The 19,214-nt window shown below is 42.9% G+C and overlaps 1 protein-coding gene across 1 annotated transcript in view; it reads right to left on the reverse strand.

The window, feature by feature from the left end:
* nup98 (nucleoporin 98 and 96 precursor) overlaps positions 1-19,214 on the reverse strand; it is a 35,314-nt gene that overhangs the window by 1,708 nt on the left and 14,392 nt on the right. Inside the window, exons 16-34 of the mRNA XM_080014385.1 lie at positions 16,721-16,916; positions 16,511-16,604; positions 15,362-15,475; positions 14,710-14,848; positions 13,815-13,992; positions 13,357-13,518; positions 12,345-12,572; positions 11,473-11,602; positions 10,998-11,263; positions 9,596-9,774; positions 7,381-7,646; positions 6,626-6,901; positions 5,617-5,774; positions 4,179-4,316; positions 3,641-3,789; positions 1,616-1,837; positions 870-1,111; positions 573-727; positions 336-447 (exon numbers count right to left, since the gene is read on the reverse strand). Of these exons, the coding sequence (XP_079870511.1) occupies positions 336-447; positions 573-727; positions 870-1,111; positions 1,616-1,837; positions 3,641-3,789; positions 4,179-4,316; positions 5,617-5,774; positions 6,626-6,901; positions 7,381-7,646; positions 9,596-9,774; positions 10,998-11,263; positions 11,473-11,602; positions 12,345-12,572; positions 13,357-13,518; positions 13,815-13,992; positions 14,710-14,848; positions 15,362-15,475; positions 16,511-16,604; positions 16,721-16,916 (3,404 nt within the window). The remainder of the gene's footprint in view (positions 1-335; positions 448-572; positions 728-869; positions 1,112-1,615; positions 1,838-3,640; positions 3,790-4,178; positions 4,317-5,616; positions 5,775-6,625; positions 6,902-7,380; positions 7,647-9,595; positions 9,775-10,997; positions 11,264-11,472; positions 11,603-12,344; positions 12,573-13,356; positions 13,519-13,814; positions 13,993-14,709; positions 14,849-15,361; positions 15,476-16,510; positions 16,605-16,720; positions 16,917-19,214) is intronic.

Here is a 19,214-nt window from a genome sequence, read left to right on the forward strand (position 1 = left end):
TCTTCAAAATGTAAGACAGATTTTTGGACAAATCATCTCTCTTACATGTAGAGGTAAGGATCAGTTTTATTTGAGACAGAAAACAAGGTAAGTGATTTCTAAATATGTCTAAATGTTCCTTTCTTCCCACAGAAGCGTCTACAGGGACGTACGACCACTTTCTAAGACAAAGTCAGTTGGTTTATCTGCAGGAGGTATTTTCCCCAACAGAGCTCAACTCATTTCAACAAAAATAAACATCTGGACAAATACAATTTGCCGACATAGATTCAAATATATATTAGCATAACTTCTAGGCTTAATTTCTGAGTTGAAGATATTTTGAGACTGATCACCTGACTGGGCGAGGTGGTCCTTGGCGCCGCAGCACGGCAGCAGCTCCACTCGGCTGCAGAGAGACGTGACGTCCGTGTAGAGACGCTCCAGCTGGTAGCCAGCGCTGTCCATCTGGAGGGGGAGCCAGGAGAGTTAACACACACACACACACACACACACACACACACACACACACACACACACACACACACACACACACACACACACACACACACACACACACACACACACACAACCTGCTGGATGTCCTGCAGGGTCTGGATGACTCTGATGTAGTCCAGGTAAACCCTTCCTGCTGTCTCCCACTCCTGGATGGTGGCGCTCCTCTCGGGGACGGCCAGGCCCTCCAGAAACTCCAGCAGATAGTCGTGGTTGTCGTTGATGATGCAGTCTGAGGCAGGACCAAAAAGAGTGTTTCAAGTTAAATGACTGCTGATGGACGGTGCGAGCGGCAGCTGCTGGATCCAAAACACTTTGCAGGAGGTTTCTTTCATACTAGAAAATCTTCTTCTGTGATATGAGACGGTCCCTACCGGAGGCCAGGTGTTGGATGAGCAGCTTGTGGCAGCGGTTCCAGCAGCCAGCGCGGTAGAGGTGAAGGACCTCTTGGTGCTTGTCACCATGGCAACGTGCTCGCGTGGCCTTGGCCTGGTGGATCCACTGCTCTGGGATGAGCAGCCGCTCCGTGAGGAAGAGCTCCCGGCGCGCAGACTCCTCCGTCTCCAGCAGGGGGCAGTAGAGGTTCAGCAGCTCCTTCACCGCCCGCTCCCGCAGCCTGGAAACAGGAATGTGTGGCTATGGGCCTCATGTAGGACTGCAGGTACCACATAATACAAGCTGACAGAGGACGGAGCCACTACTTGTGCTGACCAGAGCAGACCTGGTGCAATCTGCCTCTCTGTGTAAAATCCTTGATCAAAAATCTGTGTGAGAGCGATAACAAGGCTCTTCTTCAACAGCCGACATGGTGTCGCTGTATATTTTGAGAAGGACTGATTGGTACATCCTGCTGACCCTCTCTCTCTGGGCTGGATTTCTGTTAAAGACATCTAAAAAGTGAAATCTAGCTCTATGTTTGTAAAAATTTCCAGTGTGGCTCATTGCATTTAACTAAATGGCATCATACGCGGTACGACATTTGGTGAAGTGGGTATTCAAACAAAGTAGCTTTAAACCCTTCAGGTCTGATGAGAGGGACCGGCCGATACATCTCCACGTGAATTCTAATTCATCACACGTGTCAATACGATGGAATCACCAGGAGGCACGGCAGACGTACGTGTGGTTAGGGATGTGCAACAGGACAAACACGGCCATGTGCCACAGTCCGGCGCTCTCCAGCTGAGCGGCATAGCTGGCGTGCAGCAGGCCCTGCCACGACGCTCCCAGGTGGCTGTAATGGAGGGACTGCAGGACCCCCCATAGGTGCCAGTTGAGCCTGTAGTCCAGACGCTGCCAGGTGACCGTCAGAGGGTCCAGCAGCTGCTGGAGGCTGTAGTGTCTGGGGGGGAGTCATTTAGATTAATTTACTTGAACAAGACACTTGGTATACCCTATACACCCATAACAATAAGTGATCCTGTGCAGTGTTTCCCATTTCTTTGATTTATTTGTGGCGAGCTGCAACAATATCAACACTGACTGCCACATAATGATTTTTTTTTTGTCATTAATGATCATGTTTTGATGTTTCATAAATAGTCCCGGATCAAAAAAAAAAAAAAAAAAATCTATATATTAAAAAAAAAAAACAATTTTTTTGGGGGTATTTTACAAAAATAACAATCATGAAAAAAATAGCCCCGGATCTATTTATCTCATCTCATCAATGACTTCATTCCGACCATTAAAGCGTAAATAATACTTTATCACTGATCAAAAAGGCAAGTACGTTTTGGGTCCTCTGTGTGTCCTCAGAGGGAGTGATTAGGGTGAAATTTGCACCCGTCTCCCTATCCATGCATAGTGGAGACATTGGATAGGGAGCAGTTCCTCTAAACAAAGCAAATAAAAACGTTTTTATTATAGATGTTTGTCCTTTTACTTGATTTCCTAATTGAACACACAGCTCGTAACAGTACACTCAGTCGCTCTCTTACACTCATTGACCATCTCACGGTCAGTGAGTCCGATCCATCATCGTCAATGACAGTTACTCTGCTAAACATATTCCTGTAATTATAACCCATAGACCCAGATCCTGTAATTTCCCTGTAACTTACAGGAACCTAAACAATTTATCACCGGTTCGGACTTGAACTATCAGCCCTACAAAGCCATGCACCTTGAACAATAGAAATGGCTTTATTCAACGTCGGGCCGCTAACAAATAAGTCATTTTTAGTGAATGACCTTATAAGTACCATAACCTGGATTTCTCTTGACTGACTGAGACCTGGCTGGACAGAAATGCCACAGTTCCACTCATTGAGACAACACCTACTTTCAAATTCATCCAAACCACTATAGCTGATAAGAGAGGCCGTGGAATAGCTGCTGTCTGCTCTGATATCTACAACTGCAAGGAAATCCTCCTCGGAGGATTTCACCTTGCTTTATCTATAAACTGCAGCATTCCGATTTTAATCATCACTGTCTATCGACCACCCAAATCTAAATATTACTAAATATTTACAGTTTTATTTTTATTGTATTGTCACTATGTAAAGCACTTTGTGTTGCCGTGTATGAAATGTTGTACCACCACAAATAGAATGCAAGTCTTGCAAGTCAAAACATTGAATGTGGTTAGGGAGCAGTGCATATAAAATATGCATTTGCATATTTGTGTATCTTTATATATCAGACTTTTTCTGTTATGTGGGTTAATCTGTTATTTGTGCATATTTGATTTTTGTTTTTTTTTTGGTCAATTTTATCTTATTTTTATATTCCATTTTTTCAGACTGCTAAGCTTTTATTTTAATGATGGGCTGCAGTGTAACACCAAACCTCACCAGAACAAATTCCTAGTATATTTAAATGTACAGTAGCTGGCGGAATACACTATCGATTCTGATATGCAACTTCTCTGTTTAACAAATGGCACAATGAATGTCAGCATATATATCGCTATCTTGAATGAATATTTGCAGTGCCAAGTAAGTAACGCTTGCTCTCTGATATTTGTAGTGTGGAAAAAAACATCACCAGCATTGTTCCAAGTGGACTATCCAGTACACCAGCAGAATTAGACAATAAAACTGATCTCACGGTGTCATGTTAGTTTCATTTGGGCTGGGAGAGGCCAATACCAAAACTAAGAGGATTTACAAAAAAATGTTTGAAGGATTGAATGGACCACCTGTCGCTGTAGAGTTTGAGCAGGTGGAAGCAGATGTCGTAAAGTGGCCGTTTAGAGCTCTCCTCTTCCTCCTCATCCTCCATGCCAAGCTCATCCTCCATGTAGGGGGGCAGGGGGGCGCAGGCGTACTTCCCAATCTCACCTCCACCCTACAGAGGGGCGGAGAGGGAACACATTGCTCTGGAGGTATATACACTACTATTAAATTGCTTATTTATATAATATTAAAAAGACCTTTATTGCTATTGCTGCATCATGACTCACTAAAATAATCCTATTGCAGTTCATCTGCATTTCATCAACACATGTAGGCAATCTGGAAGTGTTGAATGTTATATTTAAAATCACCTTACATTGGAATGGTAAGCAGGGTTGACAGAACACAATATTTACAATCAATCAGAACTAAAAACACTGACGATTTTAGACCTGGAGCAGTCTGAACTCTGAAACTAAGGGGTTCTTTTTAAATGTCAGACAAATGAGAATGACTGAATTTAACACACTAGGAGAGGCAGGTAGTTGGGTGGCCACTGACCTGGAAAGCGGCCTCGTACTTTGCGAGGGCGTCGGCGACGGAGCCAGTGGGAGGCAGCATGTACCACAGATGAATGGCCACGCAGCGCTTCCAATCCAAGCGAGTGCACACGTTGACCATGTAGTCCGACTGCCACACCTGCAGTAGAAACATGGTACGTTCTGATTCTGATACACAATGCCAAGAGGAAGAAGGAAGCAACCTATTGCAGTGATAATTACTTGCAGGTCCGTGCAACACCACCAATTGCAGTTAATAAATGGGGGGTGCATTAGGCACCGCTATTTGCAACGAGGCTTATTCGTATAGAAAGGGGCAAATTTTGCACCAATCGTATGAATACCCCCTCATTTAAACACCCACAAATAACACCAGCGCACCGAGACGCTATTTGCGTGGCAGCTCAGTTAGCAGTGCATTTAACCGTTTGTAGGTGCTTTGTGAATTAGAGGCACACCTACTTTTATGAAGTTTATATTGCTGTTATGTCAGATTTTGTTGACATTGAGTCGGAAATGGGTAAATTCAATTATGTTTGTGACTGAGGTTATCGTTAAATGTGGTGTTTGACTGAATTCTGTCCCTCCCATGTATGTCAATAGGGAGGACAAATTACAAACACCTCTGAATATAATGCAGCTCAGTACAAAACCACCACCAACTGTGACCTTGATGCTAAAACACATCACTGAATTAACACCACTTCTATGACAGCAGAAAAAACCCTGAACATTATAGGCAACATAAAGCAAAGCCTATGGCTGAGCTGGTGTGTTGGATTAGATTGGATTGTACAGGTGTACCTAATAAAGTGCACACTGACTGTATATCAATGTCATATTTTGATTCTCTCAGGATTTAGTGAGTGACACAGTTAAATATTAAAATGTGATGATCTTTTAAATAACTACATAAGATCATGCCAAGAAAGTAAACTCTGAAATGCAAAATTCTGCTGCACTTCTAATTTAAATTGCTACATATATGTAGAAGACTAAACTGAGCTTCGGCACTTTGAACTATATGGCAATGCGAAACACAATGTCATTACAATTCGAGTTTTTGATTTTAGAATAATGACAATTTCGTTGTGAAGTTGTGGCGGACCAAAGGGCGTGGTTGAGCACCGGCTGCAGACGACAGCACGGTTCCCATCAACCGCGGCGCCAAGCTCGCAGGGAGATTTCTAATGTTTGTATGTCTTGCAGAGGGGATCGGCGCATGGGCTCGTCAGCTGACCGGGATGAGAGTGGAACGCCATTCCTCCTGCGCCCAAAATTATTGATGATAATAATTTGACCATGCCCCTTGGTCTGCAGCAGAAACGTATTAATTGAATGTGAAAATAGTCTATCGCAATATGACAATATCTCAATTCTGAGACAATGCAAAAGCAGTGAAAGATGAGAATAGTAAATTGGACTCAAACTTGGCATACAGGTTTCCCGGCGAGCAGGGTGAAGATGCGCAGGCGTTCCTCAGGAAGGCAGCAGTCTGTCTGCCTACGGTTCCAGTCGGCCAGCTGAAGGCCCAACAGGTCCCTGCAGTGCTGAGAGCCCATGGCCTGGGCCAGCAGCAGAGACATACGGTGGTCTCCTGGACACACAGATACAAAAGGGGTTCAGAAAGTGGGCTGTACACAGATCAAAATGCATTGCATAAAAAAAAAGTGTTATTTAAATAACCATATTAATTAATTAAATTAATCATTTTCCTTTATTTGATAATTCTTCATCAAGTCAACTGGGTGGACAGCGCTCAGTATTTTTCTTTTTACAAATGTGGATTTGAATGTTCAGAAATTATGACTGGAGTGGTGTGGTTTAGGCAGCGACACCTGTCTTGGGTCCAGGTTTTTAGGCCCGGGAATCAGGCTGGCTGTTCAGCAAGCAACCGGTAAAACACAAACACAAACACAAACACACACACACACACACACACACACACACACACACACACACACACACACACACACACACACACACACACACACACACAGCTCCCGGCTTATGAAATCTTGCCACTCTACAATAAACCGGTGTGTTCACAACATCTTTGCCTGTGTCTCTATGTAGGGGGCCCCTGAAAACACCACTCGGGTCACATGTGGCAAATGGAACAGCCACACAATGACTAATCAGAAACCAAGTGAATTCTCCTGTGTGGCTGGAAGAAAGTCGCGGCTACTTGATCCACTTCTTTAATCAGACTTTGTTTCCTCTGAGCCAAACAATGTCCTAATCCCATCCCAGTCCTTGTATTAATATTAGATTAAGCCCTTTGATTCTTGGATATGATTCAGTCCAATTGTCTTACGTCCATACCCCCAAGAACCTCTTGAAGGACACCTGTCTGTCCCCAGACCACACATTGAGAACCACTGTGCTAGATACCGAAACAGAAATGCAAAGATGCAGAAGAGATGATGACTTTCACGACACACTTACTGTGTTTCTGGGCCAGTAGACAAGCGTCGCTGATGCGGTTTCCAGTCAGGTAGCTGAAGATGGCCTCCAGGTAGCCGACCTTCCCCGCCTGGCACACCTCCTCCTCCACCCTGCTGGTGGCGCTGTGGAACAGCCAGGCAGAAAAGGCTCGCCTTCTCTCCAGCTGCTGCTCATACTGGTTGCGGTGCTCCACGTCAGACTCCTGGTCCGCGGGGCCAAGATGGCCCCACAGGGCCACACACAGCGTCCACACTTCAGCCCAGGAACCCAGGAACGCTGCCCCAGGGGGAAAGAGAAGTGATGGTGACAAGAGACGACAAATTTGTGATCGGGATGGTGTTTCCCACTGATTCAGTCATCGAACATTGGTTTACATCAGTCAAAAAAATATATGTGTGCACAGTACTATTTCTTTGATGTGGGGGACTGAAATGAAACTTCAAAATACCGACTGAGCTGAATATTGCAAAATTTTACTTAGAATCGTGATAGTACTAAACTGGGGGACTCCTCACAATTCCTGGCTCTATCAAATAATATGCAAAATACAGGAGGTAAGCGTTTATCTAAAACAAAGGTTCCTTGACCTGACAAAATAACAACTTGAATATTGTATGTATTAAAATCAATGTTGTGGTTGCTTAACTTGTAGACCAAATTCTGACCTGAATATAGTGTTGCTATTGGGACAATATCAACATATTTACATTTAGTTTATGAAAGACAACCAAGCAAGAGAAAACAAAACAATATACCATCATCCCCTCCCTGCTTCTCCAGAAGCTCGCTTATCCACTCTGCATACTCGTGCAGCACTGCCCCACCCATCTGAGGCTGAGCCAGCGGGCAGGAGACGCCCACTGGGGTGCTGACAGTGCTATGCTTCAGACAAATCTCCAATGGGTGCTGCAGCATTGCCTGGCTGCTCGTGCTAGACTCCACCTCCATCTCTTTGTCTTCCCCTTCAAGCTCAACACACGCCACCTGCTCCAACACCACCTTGAAGGGGCTCTCCGTCAGCCTGAGGGAGGGAGATGATCACAATAGCTTACAGGCTGCATGGGTTAGGGGACACTCTAAATCAAAACCAAATCACATAGGATGTTTAAACATCCAGTTAGTTGGGTACCGAAACCCTAACCCAATATGGCACCGGTTCCTATATGATCGGTATCTACCGGACTGAGTCAAAACGTAGATTTCGGTGCCATGCCGGAGCTACGGACTGACATCTCCGCCCTCCGGTGCTCCAGAACCGCCATATGCGGCCTTCACTTAAGATTATCGTTTGGAGCGCGCCACTTCAAATCCTCTGTATGACGCGCCGCCGCTTTCCTCCCCTGTGCGACCAGTGTTGCCAACTCACTTCCAATGGAAGTAGCTTGCACTAGCTTGAAAAGTTGCCAAAATTCACCAGGTGACATGTGCTCATTTGCATATTTATGACATCACCATACAATCATTAGCAAAAAGATTAGTGGTTGTGTCAACAGAGCTTTAGCAATATAAAAGTCAGAAAGAGAAATCTTTAGCCAAATAATTCCAAACTCACTACAGGGACAAAAAAAAAAAAAAAAAAAAAAAAAAAGGCAGGGAGAAGATCAAACAAACTATTTAAATATTTACAAGCTATAGAAACACTAATCCAGAGATCGGAGAGAAGGAGTTTGAGAGAAGCTCTTACCAACTATTTACTTATCAGAGAAACCATAATATTATACTGTGTGTGCATGATAGAGACAACTACTTATCTAAAACTATCTATTTATTTATGCAAAACTATTTATTAAGCAGTATCTATTTACAATTATGTAAAGAATTGGTGGTCAGTGACTGGTAGTTTGGCATACTGTCTGGCAGGCATGCGCAGCTCAGCTCAGTTCGTGCATCTCTCTGGCCACGCAAGGAGGCGCCCACTGGGTTGCTGCTCTAACCCTACAGACTGCCTGCGCACGGCGCCAGAGGAGAGGGAGAGACGCTGATTACTCTGAGCAGAATGCTTGAGAATGAATTACAATGTAATATATTTGTCGCCGTTTCTCTGATGGTCTGAATAAGTCGCTGAATTTGTATCTAGTCACTTTTTTAGAAATTAAGTCGCTAAGAGGGTCTGAAAAGTCACTAAATCTAGTAAGTTTCCCAAATTCGCAACACTGCCTACAACTCGCCTTCTTGGCCAAGAGCCAAACCGCAGTGGCTCTCGTCAATGTCACATTATGGTCGCTTAGCCAATCAGATAAAAGAGATGGGTCGTAAAATTTTTCACTCATGATAAACTGTCAGTCATTTGTTAACATGCAACATGTGAAAAGTATATGAAAAGTAATTAAGGACAAATGGGGTTAGTTCATAAAAAAATCTCTTTAATAGCCCCGATCCAAAAGTATCTTTTTTCCCCCCAAAAATAAGAATTAATAAAATACAGCCCCGGACCTATTCATCTGTCATTCCGATGACACATTAAAGACATCGAAAATAATATGATATCGATCAAAAACACAAGTAAGTTTTGGATCCTTTGTGTGTCCTGTCAGGGAGTGATCGGGTGCAATTTGTGCCCGTCTCCCTCTCCATGCATAGTGGAGACAATGGAGAGGGAGCGATCGCTTATCCCATTCCTCTAAATAAAGCAAATAAAAACAAAAAAAAGCACCGTGCGTAACAGGGATGCTCTCTCGGTCACTGTCTTATACCCCCCCCGTGAGCTACCACCACAGTGAGAAACAGGTTCTGTGAGAAACACGGTTATTAATTACATTTAAAACAATGAGTTAAAACTTAAAATAAAAAGAAAACAAATTTTAAGCTGGGTGATTTTTGACCAGACATGTATTGTCGGGGGGGTGGCGGTCAAGTTGCCTATGCATTCTAAGATTAGTGAGTGTATGTGTGTGTGTGTGTGTGTGTGTGTGTGTAGGATTTTTGTTTGTGTTGCTATCTGAAGCCTTCTGAGTGTGTGCTTCAGCGTACGGTTTGCTCCTGGCTGGTTTAGGCAGGAAGCTGAAGCCTGCGTCTTTGTCAGCGTGGTTTGGCTCCTTGGTGTGCAGCCCGCCAATATTTTGCCCACAGTGTGCCAGCGTCCAGCCAGGACCCCAGCCAACTCGAAATGAGCGGCCCATGAAAAGCCCAGCGTCCATCAGCAGGCCTCCCTGTGGGCAAACATGGAATCGGTTCCATTAATGACAGGGAATAAGTCACTATTCACTTATTGAAGTAACAAACACAAACAACAAGCACAGTTATGATCACAACATACTTTCGACTGACGATTCATTTATCAGTGTCTTCTTTCGCTACTATAATCTCAGTATACATCAAAATTTAGAAAGGTTGCTATGTGTCTAAACCCAACTGATGGAAGCACAACTAAATCACATTGTATTTATTGTGACATTTCCACCATTGGCTTAAAAGGTCTCTTGACACCTAGAAACAAAAGCTTGCGGAAATGACTATTTCATAAAATGATCGCTGTCAACTCAAATAATTGCAATAATAATTGTAATCATTGCAATAGCTCTCCTACCAACTGGTCTATATGGATTATAACTGGATTACCATCAGATTCTTGAGCAGAAGTACATTTGGACTTGGAGCTTATCAATGACAATAGTTTGGATTTTGTCAGAACATGCAATTAAGGAATTAAGACCGGGAAAACTTAATATATATTTTTTATTAATTAATTGTAATAGATCAGTTTTAATGGGACTTAAAACATTCCAAACACTCGATATTCAAAAACAGGATGGTGCTGTCAAAAACCAACAGAGGTTGCTTGCATATTAATCAGCAGGCTAAATATGCTCAATTGATTTAATAACTTAATGATTGGATTTAGCTAATAGCTAAATGTTAAAAGGTTTTTTTACTCGGGGTAGAACGATCCATCACCCTGGATCGATTTATTGACTCAGCACGTTATAAATATGGCACGTTAGTAAAGCAGCAGATTTAAGGTTGAGAACCCTGGTTCTGTTGGACTGTACTCCACGTGCACTTATGTTGGGCAACGTACTGTTCTGCATCATCAAGAGTGTAAAAATCAAAGTTCACAGCGCTCACCTCAAGGTTGTCAAGTTAATTCTCACTATAACCATAATTACCATAATTATAACCATATTATATTATTATATTTACACTATAACCCTAACCCTAAATAAGGGAACACGGCACTTTGCATTGAGCAACAAAAAGCATTTTCTATGACTTCAAAATTGTGCTTCAACCTCTCGTTTCCATGTTTCGCAATTCTCAATAATAAATTGTCAATCATATTTAGCTTGTTTGTGAGCTGCTATAAAAGAACAAATATCCAATACCCTATAAAGAACAGATATTGCAGATATTTTGTGCCATGCCAGTGACCAACCTTTCCCAGGGTGACTGAATCCTTGAGGGCCACAGCCCCGCCTAGTCTTCGAGCCCCCACCGTCCTGATGGAGGGCTCTGGAGGGGCCCTGGGGGAAAGAAGGAAGGAGGCCGGGCCCCCAGTGGTCCAGGTGAAGCAGCGGGGGGTCTCTGCTCTCATCGGAGAGGAGCGCGACAGAGAGGGGAGGAGCTTGGATGGAACGCCATCCATGGGGGAAGAGTCAGGAAGCAGACTGGTGGAGAAACGAGTCTGGAGGAGACCCCCGGCTGGAAGGGAAGGGAAAGATACCAGAATGTGATTTAATTTATAACAAAGAAAAAATAAAATCATACGTGAAGAAAAAAAGTGGTTACATTTAACTGACTGTCCGATATGTCAAAGCACACCGCAATGTAAGAAATATCTGGATTAAGCAAGACACTGAGTAAAGGTTAAGGAGATAGAGAGCGAGACAAAGCTATTGAGTGTCTCTCACTAGAGGGCCTGCTCTGTCCTGCAGGCAGGAGGAGGCGGGGGGAGTTGATGTCCATGAAGCTTTTCATCACCCCTTGCTCCTGGAACATATCTCCTTCCTCGTCCTCAGCAAACAGAGAGGCCTTCATGATCTGACCGACAAAACAAGTTATAGTCATCAGCAAATATTAAAACATTTTGACATCTTTGACATAATGACATTCCCCTTCACACTCTCAAAGCGCAAGGACAACAAGAAAATAGAAAATAGAAGCAGCACACACCACTTCCTCCCTCCCCAATCCCTCTTCAGCGTCCCTGAAAATGGGATAATTACAGAAGGCATAACAAATCCTTCACACAAATATTGGTGACTTGTGCTGACTTAACAGTTTGTGTTTCCATGGTGATGGGAGGGAATCAGCGGCAAGAAGTCCTTAGGAAAACTACAGTGACGACAACAAATAGTGCTACTCTCATTTCTGTAGCTATAAGGACACTTTGGGTCTTGTCGACGTACTAATCTGACTTTTTTTTGGCAAATTCAATTATTTTAACACTATAGAGTGCATGTTAAGCTCATCTTGGTGAGACTTAACAATGGCGCCGTTCAAATCTATGAAATCTTTTTATTTTTGATAAATTCTGTAAAATTGAGCAAAATTTACCATGAATTTGGTCAGCTCTATCCCTGTAACACCTAAATTGATCCAATTGATCCATCACATGGCTGATCCAATTCGGAAATTGAGTATATTTACATAAAACCGTTAAATGCATTTTTATTTTTTTATTACTTCTATTTGGTTTCCTTCTATTCATGTAAATTACATTGAGTTGCACATTGTGTATGAACTGTGCTATACAAATAAAGGTTGTTATGATCAGCCCTACCTGCAAGGTGTGAGGGTTGATTCCCAGCGACGCGGCCATCTGGCTGGAGGCAGAGACGGGTTCATGCTCTGAGGGAATCAAACCGCCGACACGACTTCCCGTCCATTCAGACTCCCACTCTTCCTCCTGTCCTCCCAACATGCTCTCTGGCAGGGCACTCTGGGTGATGTCGGCCATATCGCTGTCGAGCTCAGCCCCGCTGGAGGGCATCTCGATGACGGCGGTGGACTGGACACAAACATGCACATGCAATTTACTGTGAGTGAGCACAACGAGGGACCTTCACATCAGAGGAAATTACTTTGTTTATGTTATTGTTTTTATTAATACTAATAGTTGATCAAAGGCCCATTCACTATCAATAAATCTGAGGTTAAGATTAATTTTTCCCAAAAATATGGCTATCTGTGCTATATGAGTAACATTGTAAAGGGACTGCTCTCTCACTGCTAATTAATTGAAAATGGCCAATATCTGACAAGGCAAAACTATTTGCGATCACAATCCTTTACTGGAGATGACACTGGATAGCTAGATGCACTTATGCACCTCAAGTCACATCTCCCATTAAATCCAGACTGCTGAAGACACATTTGATATCCACGTATGACAGAAAGGATAAATCCGTGAATAGAAAGACAGATAAAGAGTGACTTCATCTAAATTCATCCTTCGAGATAGCTGATATACCTCAACTGAGAGCGGACTCATATATATCTATATTTTATTTATTTATTATTATTTTTTTTTAATCTTCACAAAACAGACACTCGAGCCCGATGGGTGTCAGTCTGGTAGTGGTGCTGTGGGTCCGTTCTGACAACCTGGGTCCGTGCCATTGAGAGACAGTTTTTAGGTATTAACACATGATTCTAATGTGATGTTAATCGAGATTTCAAGACTTCCATTTTTATATTGTTTAAAACTTTCATTTTATTAGTTTCTCGTGAAAGTAATGGTGTAAAACATGTGGTAGATCAGCAGTATGGATGTCCCAGGCGGAATTGCCCACCTGAACGTGTGTTGCCAGCAGCTGTTGGGAGGGAGGAAGCTGCTGCTGGAGCAGCTTGGAGGGAGGAAGAGACATAGTTTTCAACTTTTTGGGGTCAGCTTTGGGCGGGACGTCCTCCTCCTCGTCAGAATCCTGGAGACCATACTTGGAAAAATGTGCCACCTGGAGGTGGGTGGGGGGGCACAGATAGAAAAGAGGGAGGGCAATTCAATCTCATATAAGCCTTCTAAGCAGAGAGTTATCCAGATATACCAAATAACTGTGAAAAGGGCTGGGTGAATTATGTTAATATCAAAATTACCGTATAATCAATATATGCAATCACACTTTCGGCTTATCAATTCAAAACGTAATGTTAAATAATACACCGAATGTTCTTTACAGAAAACTACATGGAAATTTTTATAATTATTTACAAGAGGAGCAGTCCATTTTTTCAGGGCGTTTGTATATCTCACCTCAAACACCCAAGATCCGGTCTCCGGTCTGTACTCCAGGAAGCGAGCTCCCTGTTTGCGCGAGGCGTTCTCCAGACGGCCCTCGTAGTTCATTTCTGTGAGACGCTCAGGGCTCTTGATCTGGGTGCATGTGGTCTTGTCGTTAGGCCAGACGCCATCCAGGGTCACCTCAGCACGTCTAAGAGGAAGGAAAAATAAAGATCAATGTCGGGAGTAAAGGGAAAGCAGCACGGGACAAATAAAGGAAACATACAATGAATATTAAATGTCTTTCACTTAAAAATCTCTTGAGAAACCAGTTGCAGTTGCAGAAAGTGAAAAAACATCAGGCTGCACCAAAACTGGGATTGGATATCGGCTTACAGGCTTAATTAAGACTGAAGAACATCCCTTTACAAATATCTGATCCCAAGAGCCATATTTAACTTGTTTTCTGGACACATGCTACAAATGGAGAAGAATAGATTATCATCATTATTTAGCAGACGCTTAGGTCCAAATCTTCTTACAATTATTCACTCAATTGGGAGGTTAATCGTCTTGCTTAAGGACACTTCAGCATGCTCAAAGAGCAAGCACACACACTCACTCACTCACTAATCTTAGAATGCATAGGCAACTTGACCCCCCCTACAATACATGTCTGGTCAAAAAGCACCCAGCTTAAAATTTGTTTTGTTTTTTATTTTTAATTAAGTTAAGGATCGAACCAACAACCAACCAGATTACGAGACGACCCGCTCTACCCCCTGAGCTAAACCAACAAATAACAGATAAAGTGCAAAAACAATTAACTTCTGTAATGAATAGCGAGTAAAGACTTTACTTTCACCGCCAATAAGGGTGGGCAGTGAGAATATATCATGAAAAAAACAAAAAACCTTGAGTCACTCACCTGTTAAGTCCCTCTCCCTCTACAGGCTTGCTTTTGTCATCTGGGTAGATGATAACCTCCTTACGTCTAAAGTGGACAATCTCGTCCAGGCTGAGCCCTGTCACGTTCACCTGCCCGGGGAAGAACACCGAGCCGTAGCCTATGGGGACCAATCACGGAGTGTTATGGTCATACATGCAAAAAATTAAAACAAAATAAAAAAATAACAGGTGGTAGGTTCTCTTGACTCAACTCGTAGTTAATGCTGGCTAAATGGGCTTCATTGTAGCCAATATGGATGTATTAAAATAGCAGACTAGGTGTTGGGAGATAGAGATAGAGTCGCTTGCCAATTGTACTCTTTAACACTGACATTTCAAAAAGGTTTAGCGCAATAATGGATCAAACTGTCGACAAATCAGAATCCATATTTCCAGTTGTATATGTTTGTGTCATTTTAACACACTCAAGTAAATTTGACAATTAAACCATACAAAATGACTCCCTAGTAGCAATGCCAATTACTGGTGCTTTTACGGTATATGATTTTAAATAGTGCACCTTATAGCAGGGTAAGTAGCACTTTTAGCCCATTTACACAGGTAATGCAGCAGGTTACATTTTGTAATTCATTATCCAGTGGTTACAACAGTTTCACTATTGAGACGGTTACCTTTCCTGCCGACAGTAAAGTTTTCCACAACACACTGTCCGTTCTGGTCCACCAAATCCGCAAGCTCCTCCATAGATGGGATCGTGTAGTATCCGGCACGACCCAGAACAATACCTGAGTAGCACATTTGGGGCAAAACTTTAGGGGAAAAAATAGTTTTGGTAATTCAGGGTATGGCGGACAAACAACTATTTCGTTATCAACAGGACGTCACTTATGTGTTTCTGATCCTTAACTCATTATGCTAGAGCAGGGGTTCCCAACCTTTTCATTATCACGTCACGGACCAGACAAAATATTGACGGACCAGGGTGGGTGTATAATAAATACATCTACAATAAAAACACATTGTCCACTCGCTTGTTTTTAATTTGAGACCGCTCTGATCTAGACAGACAGAGATAGTTAAAGCACAGGCTAAACAGGGTACCCCCACCCGCCTGCTCGCGGCTCAGTGGAAAATGACCCTCGGCCTCGACCCAGTGGTCGGGAACTCTTGTGCTAGCATCACTAAGGCAAAGTCCTTTTTGAATAAGGAAGACAAACAATGATGTGTGATTATTATTTTTTATTTTACTTTTGATTGCGATGGACAAGATAGTTAAAAATCATCCTAAATTGTTGATTTGTGTTAAAGTATATAATATAACAATAATGGGACATCATATTGCCAGCAATGAAGTGGTGCAATATAAATTTGACAGATTAGAATGTTGCTACACTAGCAGCCACTGCAAGCCCCACATTTATTTTTATTTTAATTGTTATTTATTAAAATATTAACATTGTTATTTCCTTTCAATGTCTATTTTTGCTCTGCTTTAAAACTTTGTGTTTCTATGGGTTACGGTTAGTTTGTTCCATTATATTTTCTTTACTGACAGCGAAGTACCGACACGGTGACATGAGATTCTGGCTGGGCTAGAGTTACGTTTTTCCAAATTCTAATAATCCCAGACTCGCACAGACCACTTGCATCTTAAATACAAAACATTGCATCTCTGGTTGACCTCCTAATGTCATGAGAACAAAATGTCACTAACAGACGATTAACAACAATATTTGTCCATTGTCCAGGCCTAACCGAGGTACACTGTAAATGTAGAATTATATAAGAAGATGTCCGAGTGAAGAGGAGGAGAAAGCGACCTGCTGGGTGAGGAAACTGCTGAGGCTCGTCTGCTGCCTCCTCCCTGTACTGCTGCAGTGACTCCTCTCCTAAAGATACATCCTCGCTGCTCAGCTGTGAGAAAATAAAACAACCCACATAAACATTCAAATGGAAAGTTTTATACAGATGACATGATCAAGCATAACATTTATAAAAATCGCAATCGCTTCGATCTCCTAGTTTTGTACCTCCAGGCCGTTTCTGGCCGGCTGCTGCATGTTGAGGTCGTGGATGGTGTCCTGGAGGTTGGCCTGGGTGCGGCCGTGAGGAATGGGCTTGGCGATGGGGTTCACGTAGAACTGGGTGACTTCCGGGTCATCCTCGGCTTTCTCCCCGCCAACAGGAAGCTCCCTCACCACCTCCTCCTGATCTTCAGCCATGTGACTGGGGAAAATGGATTTGTAAATTAAATAATAATAATTAAATAAACAAAGTTCTGTAGTACAAATTTATTTCCTATGTGTGAGAGCATTACGAGACTGCAATATGATTTCTTAGTCTTGTGGCTGCAGTGAAAAGTTTTAAACGCATCTTCTTTTCGCCCTTTTGGTTTTCTGCCCACACAGAACTCACTTCTGACGTCATGACTTCAATACGCGCCGGAAAACTACGAGCGATGGTCAACAACCGGTTTGTGAATGTGTGTTCAGTACTGTTCGGTGTAATTACATGTTTACCAATAATTAAATTAGTTTGCAACTTTAGGAATCTCGGCCAAACAGTATTGTAAAAGGAATATATGAATGAATGAATATTGAGTATGAAATAAACTCTGCAGGTGATAATAAATCCTTTGTTACGTTAAGTTTGTCGTCAGATATTCGATATTCGATCAGCACAGACAGATCGGGGGAGTCAGGAAAATCCAGGGGCCTCATGATCAACAGCAGCTATTGTAACCCCAACGTCAATATTCTCCCGCTCCTGCTCGCCAAACCTGGAACAGCTGACCATCTCATGCCGTCCATTCTACCTCCCCCGGGAATTCAGCATGTTCACAGCTCTAGCTGTGAATTACAGCCGTGATTCACAGCTAGACGGCTGTGATTTCCCTGACTCCCCTGATCTGTCTGTGCTGATCACGTAGAAGGACTGGGCTGGACGTATGGCGTGGTCCAGCACCAGCGGCTTCAGCCATGTCTCCGTAAGGCAGAGGACGCAACAGTTTCTCGTGTCCCGTTGGAATGTAATCCTCGCCTGAAGCTCATCTATCTTATTTCCAGTGACTAGACACAGGCAAGAAGGATGTGTTGCAGACTTCAAAACAAGCATCCCAACGCAGCTGTGGCGGTGACTGGGGACTTTTACCAGGGCAAACCTGAAAAAATTTCTGCCTAATTTCCATCGACACATCACGTGTGGCACATAAAGCAGTGGTCGGACCAACCAGAGGCCTTGCTACAGGACACTTTGAGGGACGTCGCCTGGGACATGTTCCAATCAAGTTCCAGTGCCGTCAGCGAGATTATAGAAGTTGCTATTAGTTTCATAGCCACGGTAGCGGACAGCATCGTTCCCACAGTGAAAGTTTGGACATTTTTAAACCAGTAAGTAATTACGTTTTAGGAATCAGTTTGTTTAGTTAGTGTGTTAATTAGTTCCCTATTGTGCCAGTAAGTACTTATTGTGTATAATCTCCGGGTGAGTTGCAATGTCATTTCACTACATATATATCTCATAAAATTAGAATATCATGAAAAAGTTCAATATTTTTTGTCATTCATTTCACAGAAAGTGAAACCCATATATTATATAGATTCATTACACAGAGTGAAATATTCCAAGCCTCTATTTCTTGAAATTTTGATGATTGTGGCTATAGATAATGAAAACCAAAAATTCAGTGTCTCATAAATTAGAATATTACATAAGATCAATAAAAAAAACCCGATATTTTAAGTAGAAATGTCAGGCTTCTGAAAAGTATGTTCATTTCTATGCACTCAATACTTGGTTGGGCATCCTTTTGCATGAATTACTGCATCAATGCGGCGTGGCATGGAGGCGATCAGTCTGTGGCACTGCTCAGGTGTAATGGAAGCCCAGGTTGCTTTGATAGCAGCCTTCAGGTCGTCTGCATTGTTGGGTCTGGTGTCTCATCTTCCTCTTGACCCCATAGTGGGGTTCAGATCAGACGAGTTTTCTGGCCAATCAAGCACAGTAACACCATGATCACTGAACCAGCTTTTGGTACCTTTGGCAGTGTGGGCAGGTGCCAAGTCCTGCTGGAAAATGAAATCAGCATCTCCATAAAGCTTGTCAGCAGAAGGAAGCATGAAGTGCTCTAAAATATCCTGGTAGATGGCTGTGTTGACTGTGGACTTCAGAAAACACAGTGGACCAACACCAGCAGATGACATGGCAGCCCAAATCATCACCGACTGTGGAAACTTCACACTGGACTTCAAGCAAGATTCTGTGCCTCTCCACTTTTCCTCCAGACTCTGGGACCTTGATTTCCAAATGACATGCAAAATTGACTTTCATCTGAAAAGAGGAGTTTGGACCACTGAGCAACAGTCCAATTCTTTTTCTCCACAGCCCAGGTAAGACGCTTCTGACATTGTCTCAGGTTCAGGAGTGACATGAGGAAATGCGACCTTTGCAGCCCGTGCCTAGGATTGGTCTCTGCGTAGTGGCTCTTGATGCGCTGACTCCAGCCTCAGTCCACTCCTTGTGAAG

Source organism: Zeus faber (assembly GCF_960531495.2).
Source record: "Zeus faber genome assembly, chromosome: 14".
Classification (NCBI taxonomy): Eukaryota; Metazoa; Chordata; class Actinopteri; order Zeiformes; family Zeidae; genus Zeus; species Zeus faber.